General features: G+C 35.3%; 1 protein-coding gene across 1 annotated transcript in view; it reads left to right on the forward strand.

Moving 5' to 3' along the window:
- RNF169 (ring finger protein 169) overlaps positions 1-11,826 on the forward strand; it is an 83,041-nt gene that overhangs the window by 16,926 nt on the left and 54,289 nt on the right. The window contains exon 2 of the mRNA XM_074372638.1: positions 8,836-8,909. Coding sequence (XP_074228739.1) covers positions 8,836-8,909 — 74 coding nt within the window. The remainder of the gene's footprint in view (positions 1-8,835; positions 8,910-11,826) is intronic.

Here is an 11,826-nt window from a genome sequence, read left to right on the forward strand (position 1 = left end):
ATCTGTAAAATAGGGATAATAGCATCACCCCATTGGGTCATTATGAAGATTAGATGAGTTAAAAATATAAAGTGCATAGAAATAGGCTTGGCATAAGGTAACTGCCAGCCATCAGAATGATGCTGATGGTGGAGATAGAGATGGAAATTAGCCAAAGAGATTTTTTTATTTCCCAAGGACAAATAGCTAGTAAGTGGGAGTATTCAAATTAGGATCTAGGTCTTGGGACTCTTAAGTCCTAAGTTATTTTTTATTCTACTGCACCGATAAGAAGTTGATCCTACAAGGGTAAAAATATAACCTGGTACTAAGGGGTGATTACCTTTCGATTTGAGAGTTGTTAGTTTAGTTGCCTTCCCAATATAATTGAGTGCGGTTCTTTTTCTAATTTTGTATCTAGTGTGGATGCTTTGACAGTGACACTTTATTCCTTAGGGTTTGGTGCAGTTAGCAAAATGCCTGTCTTATAGTTTGTTTTGTTTGCCTTTATTAATAACCAGTCACCCCACTCCATAGAAAATTCTTTTCAGGAAGAACCATCAAGGAAGTAGAGCTGCTCCTACAGTTCAGATTAGACTGAATGCAGTACTCAGCTTAGGTCACTGGCCACAGTGGGTGCTTGTCATTCTTTGGGCATCGTATCCTTAGAGAGTTTCTCTTCTTGTTAAACATAGTACAGTTGACCGTTGAGCAACATGGGGATTGGGGCACTGACCTCCCTGTGCAGTTGAAAATTCGTGTATAACTTTATGATGGATATGTGGATTCAACCAGCCATGGGTCATATAGTACTGTAGTATGTATGTATTGGGAGAAAAAAATCGACTGTATAGCACAGGAAACCATATCGAATGGCTTATAGTAACCTGTAATGAAAAAGAATATATATATGTATAACTGAATCATTATGCTGTACACCAGAAAGTAATATAACATTGTAAATCAACTATACTTCCATTTTTAAAAAAGAGGAAAAAGAAAAAATAATCTATATATAAGTGGACCTGTGCAGTTCAAATCTGTGTTGTTCAGGGGTCAACTGTAGTCGTCAGAGGGCAGGCATTATGGACGTACTTCTACCACTGTATTCATTTATAAATACTAAAATACTCAGCAGTTCAGTAACACTTGAAGTAGTTTTTAGTATTTTCTGTGAGATGAAGGAAGGATGAGTGGTTGTTTCTGTGCTACTGAAACACTTGAAAATCCCTGTGGATTCTGGTGGAGGGATTGGTGGGTTTTGGGACTAACTTCTCTGGACTAAGGAGGGTGATGTTCTGGTTCTTCTGACATCTTGTTGCTCTGCTTTTGTTCTTCCCTTCCAATAATTTATTTTTTAGAGCAGTTTTAGTTTCACAACAAAATTGAGAGGAAGGTACAGAGACTTCCCATATGCTCTCGCCTCAACACATACATAGCCTCCCTCATTACCACTATCACTCACCAGAATGGTAGATTTGTTACCAAGGATAAACCTACAGTTACACAGCATAAATTACCCAAAGTCTGTAGTTTACCTTAGTGTTCACTGTCGGCATTGTACATTCTATGGATTTGGACAAATGTATGACATTTGTCCATCATTCTAATATTAGAAAGAGTCTTCACTGCCTCTATATTCTGCCTACTTATCCCCATCTTCTCCATCCCTGGAAACCACTGATTTTTATACTGTCTCCATAGTTTTATCTTTTCCAGAATATCATATAGTTGGAATCATACAGTATGTAGCATTTTCACATTGGCTTCTCTCACTTAATAATATGCATTAAAGGTTCCTTCATGTCTTTTCATGGTATTGATAGCTCATTTGTTTTTAGCACTAAATAATATTTCATTGTTTGGATTATCAACTTTAATAATAAAGTAGCCAGTTATTTTACTAGCAAAAGTGAGTTTATTCAGGAGTGGCCAGAGGAGTTGCAATTCAGGATATGCAAACTATAGCAGAGCAGAGGCAAATCCAGAGAACAAGGGGAATTTGCTTTTATAGGGAAAAGAGGGGAGTTGGGAGGGACTGTAAAAACCAGAGAGCCCTTTGGAGGAAGCTGGGAGTCCAAAGTATGTAGGCTTCTTATTGGTTGGGCTTCTACAGTATCTAATTGGCAGGGCTGTTGTTGGATGGAGAGTTTTTTCTTCCTGCTGGATAATAAAGTAAGCAACGCTTTCTTGTCAGAGGTATAAATAAGTGCATTGCTCTTCTTAGTTGGACTAGCTGATGATGCATGGTAGGGCATGAGCCTCTCCCTGCAGATCAGCCCCAGTTTTAGCTGAGGTTTCTTTAATTTCACAGTATACCTCAGTTTATTTATCCATTTACCTACTAAGGAGTGCCTTGGTTGCTTCCAAGTTTTGGTGATTATAAATAAAGCTGCTATAAATGTCCATGTACAGGTTTTTGTATGGACGTAAGTTTTCAACTTACTTGGGTAAATATCAAGGAGTATGCAATTGCTGGATTGTACGGTAAAACCGTGGTTAGTTTTGTAAGAAATTGCCAGACTCTTTTCCAAAGTGGCTCTACCATTTTGCATTCCAACCAGCAATGAATGAGAATTCCTGTTACTTTACATCCTCACCAGCCTTTGGTGTTGTCAGTGTTTTGGACTCTTGTCAGATTCTCTAATTAGGGGTGTAGTGGCATCTTGTTTTAACTTGTAATTCCCTAATGACATAGGATGTTGAGCATTTTTTCATATGCTTATTTGCCATGTGTATATTTTTTTTGGTGAGGTATCTTTTAAGATCTTTTGCCCATTTGAAAAAACAGGTTGTTTGTTTTCTGATTAAGTTTTGATAGTTTTTTGTGTATTTTGGATAACAGTCATATCAAATATATCTATTGCAGATATTTTCGTCCAATCTTTGTCTTTTCTTCTCATTCTCTTGACATTATCTTTTGCAGAGCAAAATTTTTTCATTTTAATGAAGTCCAGCTTATCAGTTACTTATTTTATAAATCATGTCTTTGATATTGTATCTCAAAAGGCATCACCATACCAAGTCATGTAAATTTTCTCCTGTTGAGCTGCTTTTATGCTATTGCAGGCATTTCAACCATAGTTTCAACTTTTGGGGTGGCAGAAGCTGACATATGACTCTAGGAAGGCAGAGGGAAGTAAAGAGAAAATGAAGAAAAGGGAAGTCCCACATCACAGACAGAAACTATTTTATTATAAATGACCTTTCTTTACTAAAAGTCAGAGAACCTGAAAGGTTAATCATGATTGATAAATATCTTAGTATAATTAATAACGTTGAGTGTATACATGTTCTCCAGTAAGCTTTAAGAGATATTATAGAAGACTGTGGTTTAAAGGGGGAGATTTTTATTTTCTGGCCTTTTTCTGCTCCATTTCTCATAATAGTCCAGGTGGATTGAAACACCACATTTCATAAGGCTTCAAAGTAATTATTTTGATGTTATAGCTACTCTTATGTAAGTTTAACATTCTAATAGCATTTTTATCCATTATATTAAACTTTAATAGAGTATTTCAGAATTTAGAGAAACCTATTGAGTAGTAAATGAAAATGAGATAAAAATATTATTATAGGCATACCTTGGAGATACTGCAGGTTTGGTTCCAGACCACTGCAATTAAGCGAATATTGCAATAAAATGAGTCACATGAATTTTTTGGTTTCCCAGTGCATATAAAGGTTATGTTTACACTATTAGTGTGTAATAGCATTATGTCTAAAAAACAATGTACATTCCTTAATTAAAAATATTTTAGTACAAAAAAAGGCTGTTCATCATTTGACAACACAGGGTTGCCATAAACTTTCAATTTGTAAAAACCACAAAAATCTGTGATGTGCAAGAAAGTGAAGTGGACTGAAACAAGGTATACCTGTACTGAATCATTAACTTTAGAAAGTCTCTAGTGTATTCACTTCATTTCTCCAGTAGAAACTGAGATCTACAGAGATCTTAGTCCATGATACGTGTATAGGTATGTCTCAGGAGGGCTCTAAGACCCTCCCCCACACTGGCTTGATGATTCACTAGGAGCACTCACAGGACTCAGTTTATAGTTCTACTCATGGCTATGATTTATACAGTGAAAGGGTACAGATTAAAATCAGCAAAGGGAAAAGGCACGTGCGAGAGACTCCAGGGGAAACCAGGCATGAGCTTCTAGAGTGCTCTTTTAGTTGAGTCTCACAGGATGGACTTAATTCCCCAGCAACAAGTTGTGGCAACAAGTGTTAAAAACCAGGGAAACTTGTTAGAGACTTGATGCCCAGAGTTTTTAGCAGGGGTTGAGCACGTAGGGATAGTCTGCCTAGCATGTACCAAAATTCCAGACTCCCAGCAGGAAAGAAAGTATTCAGCATAACTACATTGTTTCTACAAACAGTTTAGGTACAGTGAACCTGTACCTAATCTGGGAGGGTAGGAACTCTCCTGAAATCCAAGTTCCTAGGCACCAGCCAAGGGCCAGCCTTGTAAGCAGGCCTTTGAAGGTAGGCAGTTAGGCCTGCTATTGTTAAGTCTTTTCCGCATTCTCTGTGTGTGTATGTACGCAGCATTTAGCATATAGTGTGCTCTAATTAAATGTTAGCTGTTTTTATTTATTATAGAGGTTCTTCACTGATTACTACTACTACTATTATTTGTGGTCTTCTGCATTTCTATAAGGTAGGTTTGGCCAGTATTTTAATTTCCGTTTGATAGATGAGAACAAGGCAAGGAGAACCTTTGGTATTTCTAAATACTCATTTTTTGCAAGCCCATAGGGGGGAAAATGGAATTTTTTTTTTTGCTTTGCTGACATTTCTAGAGGGTGTTACTAAAATAGGAAATAGGATTAAATATTTAAGTTAATGTCACATTGGACCAATTCACAACCTATTATTCCTAACTGGTTTTGTGTTCAAGAGTTACTTTGTTAACTATGTAAATTTTGAGCTTTTGAGCATGATGCCAGTTAATGTAGCAAAGTCCTGTTGGGGGAAAAAGTCACAGAGTGACTATTTAGCATTGTATTCTTTTTTTTGTTGTTTACTGTTTTTCCCTTTTTGTTATGGTTTATTACAGGACATTGAATGTAGTTCCCTGTAGCATTTTGTATTCTTAAAGCATTAAATATTATTAATCTTAATCCAAGAGTAAGCTGATCTATATCACTATTAATTTTGGTGAATGTTAGTTAGTACTCCACTTCTACCCCTGCCATTACCTTTTGCTCTCAAATGAGTCAAGACATAGTAAGATTTCAGTTAGTATCCTGAGTTCCTACTTGCTCTTATGTATGAACTTTGAGATTTCTTAATGAGTATCCCAAAGTGAACTTAACTTTTCATACATGTTTCAAAGCAGTTGGGGCATTATCTTTGTTTTTTTTTTTTTTTTTTAATTTTATTTTATTTTTTATTGAAGTTTAGTCAGTTACAATGTATCAATTTCATAAATCAGACCAAACTACCATTTCTTTATCTCACCAACACCAGAGACAATTTTATAGTTACTATGCCACTCCACTGCTAAAATAGTTTACAAAGTGTTTTCATTCTTAGTATATTCATTTGATCTTCATAATTGTGTGTCATGATAGGTATTATTCTGATTTTACAGAAGAGGAAGTTAAGGCTAACTTATCCAAGACTCTGGAAGCTTCTAAGTTGGGGATTTGGCTTTTAATTTTGTAGTATTTACACTATATATTGAAGATGTTGAGCTCTTTGGACATTTTCTTCTAAATGTCAACAAGAACTATTTTAGAGAAAGCAAATTCTCCAACAGTAAGTAAAAAGCAATCATTTTTACCAGGCTATCCCTAAAATATTTTTGGTCCCTTAAGTTGGATAGTAGACTTATTAAAAGCCTGAATAAGATTATGCTACTTATGTTGCTCCCAAATAAAAATATTTAGTATCTTTAAAAGAAGACATGAGAAGAATCTTATACTTTGTACCAGAAGAAACTATGACAGAATTTGTTTTTGTATCTTGGCCTGAAGAATGTCCTTCCAAATATGATATAAGATGCAGAGGCCACTAAAGGAGAAGCTTGATAGTATAACTACATAAAAATCACCGCTATAAGCAAAGTCAAGACATGATAAACTGGGAAAAGTATTGCTATTCATCTGACATGAGGGTAATTTTCCTTACATAGAGAGAGCTTTAACAAATAAAGAAAAAGTTAATTCCAACAGGAGTAAAGGAGATGCATATACATTTTCTATCAAAGGAAATGCAAATTACTTAAACATATGAGAAGTACTCAATTTCACTCATAAAATAAGTACATAAGATACAGAATTTCACTTATTAGACTGGCAAAGCTAAAATTTTCAGCACTCATTTTGCTGGAAAAGGTGTGAGGAAATGGCACTCTCATGCATCGCTGGTGGGACTGTAAGTCCGTATAGGCTTGAAGGGCAATTTGGTTTTGTCAGCATTACAGAAGCACATATTCTTTGACATAGCAATTCTGATTTCAGCAATTTATGGATATACTTGCAGACAAGCAAAATGATATATATGTAAGATCTTTCATTATAAGGATTGTTTTAATAGTCTCTGGAGATTTAAACTCACCTGAATTTCTCTATCTTGGTCCTCCTTTTTATTCTTAGTATTAATTTGTCTTCTCTCTCTCCTTTTTTTCTTAACCAGTTTTAATACTTTTGTTTATTGGTCATCTCATAGTACCATGTGGAAAATAGAATCAGCCAGTGTTGTTAGCTTTAATCAGCAGAAATCTACTTTGGCAAATTTAAGCAGAAAAGCAATTTATTGAGAAAGAATATTGGGTAACCCAGGGTAATCAGCCAGGTAGCTAGAGAACATGGCTTGGGAAATGGCAGCTAAGATCCAAGAGCAAAGTCTGTATAATATGAGTTCTTTGAAATGTTTTTGCAACTTCTTTGTCACTTAGTGTATTTTCAATTGTTCCTTGTTTGCTTTCATATATATTTTGTTCATTGGGTTCATACATGTATATAAATATATATATTCAAGGTTGTTAATTTTATTGTTCAATTTTTCTGTATTTTTATTACCTTTTGATCTGCCTGATCTGTTTTTAATTGTGGTATGTTAAAATTTTTTACCATAATTTTGGATATATTAATTTCTCTTATTTTTTGCTCTGTTGTAGGTTCATACAAGTTCATAATTATTGTATCTTCTTGATGGGTTGCCTTTTTCATCATTATGTAATATCTCTCTTTGTTCCTGTTATTTCTATTTCTCTTAAATTTGCCATGTACTATTTCTGTGGCCTTGGGCAAGTCATTAACCTCTCATTTTCCTTATTGTAAAATGAATAAAATACCTGCTTTATAAAGTTTCTGTGACAATTCACTGGGAAAATAGATATGAAGTACCTGCCATGTAATAGTTTCTCTATAAATGGATTAAAAGTTCTTTTTTGCCTTAAGGGCTTTGTTTTACCCTCCCTTCTTTCCCTCTTCTTTTAAAGCAGCTACTTTTAAATACTATTTGCCTGTAAGTAGAAATGTGCTTAGGGATATGATTAAAATACTCATCAGGCCTTTTTTTTTTTTTTTAAGTAGTGAAGGTGATGGAGTGTTTGTCTCCCAAACCCAGGGTCTAACAATTCTCTAGTGCTTGGAGTTCTGCTTCTCTAGAGCTTTAAGTTAATTTTCTGCATCTGCATTAGGTCCAATGTTTCTGAGTATCTTCCACATTCTCTGGTGCATATGAGTCTTTCTAAAATAGTTGAGATGAATAAAAAATTAAAAAATAAAATAGTTGAGACAACTGAAAAAAGGACAGAAGTCAACTTTTTGAGGAGCTTACTTTTATGCAACAAATATCAACCTGAATGGGATATAGAGTTATTAGTAAGTCTTAAAATAAATACTATGCTTAAATCACTGAATATACATAGGGTATATAGAAGTGTCATGAACATTTAAGGAAGCAGAAGTGTGTACTTTCTCCTTTTTGATAGCATTTAGGACTTATCTTTTATTCCTGTTCTTAACTTGGATTTTTATCATCTCTTTATATAACCAGTGTGTATTTTGTGCCTCCTGTGTGCCTGGATATCTCAGATTTAAAACTATATATAGAGAAGGGGAGAAAACAGAATTTCAACCGAAAAAACAGTATAAAAAGTTTAAAAGTATATGGCATTTATATATTGTAACCAGATAGTCAAGAGTTAAAAGATACAGGACTTTAGAAAGATAAAGTTGTGATCGGTCTCTGGAGAACCTTGAGTGACATATTGAAGAGTTTTGACTTTATACTATAAGCTGATCAAAGCCACTGAAGGCTTTGAGGATAAAAATTCAAGTTATGTACAGAAAATATTTATAGATTACATGTAGGAAAATATTCTGGTGCAGTGTTGAAAAAGAAATAGAAATAGTATTATGAGTAAAACTTTAGCTAATTTAAAATATTGCTTGGTAACACTGAACTAAAACTACACAGTTTTCCTTGAGGTCTTTTAACATGGTACTTTATCAGTGAGAGCCTTCTAAACTACTCTGGATGAAATATATTTTTTCTTCCATTCTACGTTTATTTTCCTCCATAGCCCCTAGTACTGCCAGTTGTATTAACACATACACGCTTGCTTGTTTATTGTCTGTTCCATCCACAAGATTGTAAGCCCCATGATAGCAAGGACTTTATTTGTTCAGTGCTCCTCCCTGGTGCTTAGAACTGTGCCTGGCTTATACCCTTTAATAAATATTTGTTAAATGAATGAATGAATAAATGAATATGCAAATTAATGACCACAGTTTTTATGTGGTTTATGATGTGGGGGCAACAGTAGGACAAGATCTTGGTTCCTTCCTAGAAAGTTTTGTTAAAAAGTGTTTTCCTTTCCCTTTTCTCCAGAGTTTATATTCAGAGCACCAATCAAATTAAGCAAGCCTGGGGAACTTTGTGAGGAATATGAAAGCCTGAGAAAGGTATAGTATACATATTATTACTGCCATTCATTTTCTTAAAGTAGATGGCAATAATGACATTAAAGAATGCTTAGTGGAGATTTTGATTTACTAGGGGTTTTTAAAATTTACAATGCAGAGCCTGTCTTTTTCCACTCCACCTTTTACTGGTCCAGTTAGATTTTGTAGCTATAATGGAAGTAGAGTAAACCTTAACTAAGAACTCCTTTTTAGCTGTCCTTTCAAAGATGAAAATGTAGCTCACAGGGCCTGTCACATACCTGTTGCAAAGCTGGCCACCAAGAGGTATTCTTGGCATTTAATTGTTAATTAAAAGCTAGCATTTAAGCTTTAATAATAATAGCTTGTATTATTTTTCCTTATCTTGCAAGATTCCTCTAATTACAAGAAGCTGGTATTATCTTTTATTGCTTTCACTCTATTAAGAACTCCAGAAGAATGTAACTTAGGCCATTAAGGGGGTAGTGGAATAATTTTCGTTTACCATTGGGAAAGCTTTTAGCTTGTCCACATCATCTTTTTTGATGTTTTCAAGCTAATTGTCTAGAAATCATTTGGGAGAATTAAGACTTGAAAAAGGCTCCTAATAAGAAGTATACTATAAGATTTGTGTCGTCCTTCCCTTGCACTCTCCCTCACCACCATCCCCTACCCACGTTCATAAATGATTAGATAATCATTCTACATGTAGATATTTATTTAATACTTTATACAGGCAAATAATCCACTTCTCTGAATCAGACAACATCATGAAAGAGGTGAGACAATAACATTATTGTGGCATTCTAGACTGAATGAAAAATATAGGTATTTAATAAGGTCATGTTAAAGAGAAAAGATTAGAAAACTGCTTAATGACTGTGTATTCTTTGACCTCGTTTAAATGGGGGTGTTACATGTTGACTTGGGTTGACTTTTATGTTGTTATTGTGAAGTTTTTTTTGGTTTTTGTTTTAAATCACTTACAAAGCTTGTTTCTACATAGAAAGAAATTATTCTCAGGGGACACATCAAAAGAACCAAAGTTCTCAAATAAAATTTCAGAATATGCAGATATTTAGTTTCAATGTAACTTTTCAGAAGCTTGGAGAATATGGAAAATTTAAAGCTATCAGCTTAAAGGTAAAGAAAAAAACAAGGAGTTGGAAGTAGGAAAAAGTGGTAAAGCAGAAGGCACAGTGAGCATAGAGGCCTTTTCACGCTAATGGGAAAGACAGTAAATAAGCAAACAACCATTCAATATATATTAATAAAATAGAGTAAGAAGAGTTATAGGTGAGTGGAAGGGAAACTTGAGACATAAAAGGACTGTTTTTTGAGAGATGGCAACATCTGAGTTGCTACCTGAAAGAAGCGAAGGAGCAAGCCAAGTAAAGGTATGAGGTTTGGCTGAATCTGAGCGTGCAGGTGTTGGGTGGAAGCGGGGAATGGGGATTTGGTAAGACATGGGCTGGGAGAGTTAAGAAGGCCAGATCAAAGAAGGCCTAGTTATCTGGTAAGGGGCCTAAACTTATTTTAAATGTGTTGGGAAGCCAGTAATATGATCTGACTTACACTTTTAAAAAGGTCTGTGATTGCTGTGTGGGGAATAAACTGTAATGGGCCTAGGAATTAAGAATAGTAGAGACCCAAAATTTATGACTCAAATAAATTAGGAGTTTTATTTTTCTCAAGCAACAAAAAAAAACTGGAGACAGGCTATCCAGGTCTGATATGGCAGCTCCATGACATCAGGGGATCAGGCTCTCTCTCTTTTTTTTTTAAATTTAGACGTCTTCAAGTGTGCCTGTCTCCCGTGTGGTGTGGGATGGATGTCCTTCTCTAGAATCACATCTAGACAGAAGGCTGAGGCAGAAGGGTGTATGTCAGCTGTATTGGGTCTTTTAAAGAGCTTTCTCCAAAGTCCCACTCAGTGACTTCACCTATTTTTATAGTTCGCTGTCACAGACTTCCTTTAGCTGCCGGGGAGTCTGGGAAGCATAGTGTTTTAGCTGGGTACATTAACTTCCTAAGTAAAGTCAGGGTTCTTTTAGTAAGGAATGAAAGAATGGATATTGCATAGGCAGCTAGCTGTCTCTGCATCATGGTACAAGAATGGAAATAAGACTAATTAGGACACTTCTGGAGTAAGCAATGTGTTGAGTTTAACCAAGGTTAGGGTTTTGCCAGAAGTGTGATCGAGGGAGAGGTGCAGTGGACTTGAAGATGTAACAAGGAAGTTGTTGTAGTTTTGGACCATGGTTATTTAAGGAGGTTATTTAAGGAAGGAGTTGAGGGCATGAGGGACACATGGACAGTAAGAGTGGGAGAGTCAATGGACTGGAACTTTTGATGGTGATACGGAATTGTAAAAGTAGGGTCACTAGCATACAAGTAAAGTTGAAAAGCTAGGAAGTGGTGAGAGGCTTAAAATTGAGACTTGGAGGTGGTTTAGTTGTTGAATGTGACAAGGTTTGGGTTATGACTGTGGGAGAGATAACTGAAGTAGGATGGAAGATTTATTTAGAAGGAAGTGAAGAAACAGATTATACTGATACTGAAATCTTCAGAAATGATCACTGGAGTGGCTGCGCAGAAACTTAGATGCGAAGTCTTTCTGTGAATAAGGGGAGCTGACAGACGGGTAGATAGGTGACTGCAAAGAGGGACTGTGGGTATTATAGTCTGATGGTAAATACTTCAAACAAGCTAGGAATTTTGAGGAATAATATCTATTCTGTAACTTAAAAAAATTTTTTTACTAACAATGTGGTTTTCTTGGCGGGGGTTGGGGGTACTTTCATATAGATACTTTTAAATTCTAAATGATATTTCATAGTATGGATGAGGCATAATCCACTTAACCATTCTATTATCATTTAAATAATCTGCTGATTATTTAAATTGTTTCCCATTTTCCCCAACAGTGAAGAGATTT

This window comes from Camelus bactrianus, chromosome 10, assembly GCF_048773025.1.
Source record: "Camelus bactrianus isolate YW-2024 breed Bactrian camel chromosome 10, ASM4877302v1, whole genome shotgun sequence".
Classification (NCBI taxonomy): Eukaryota; Metazoa; Chordata; class Mammalia; order Artiodactyla; family Camelidae; genus Camelus; species Camelus bactrianus.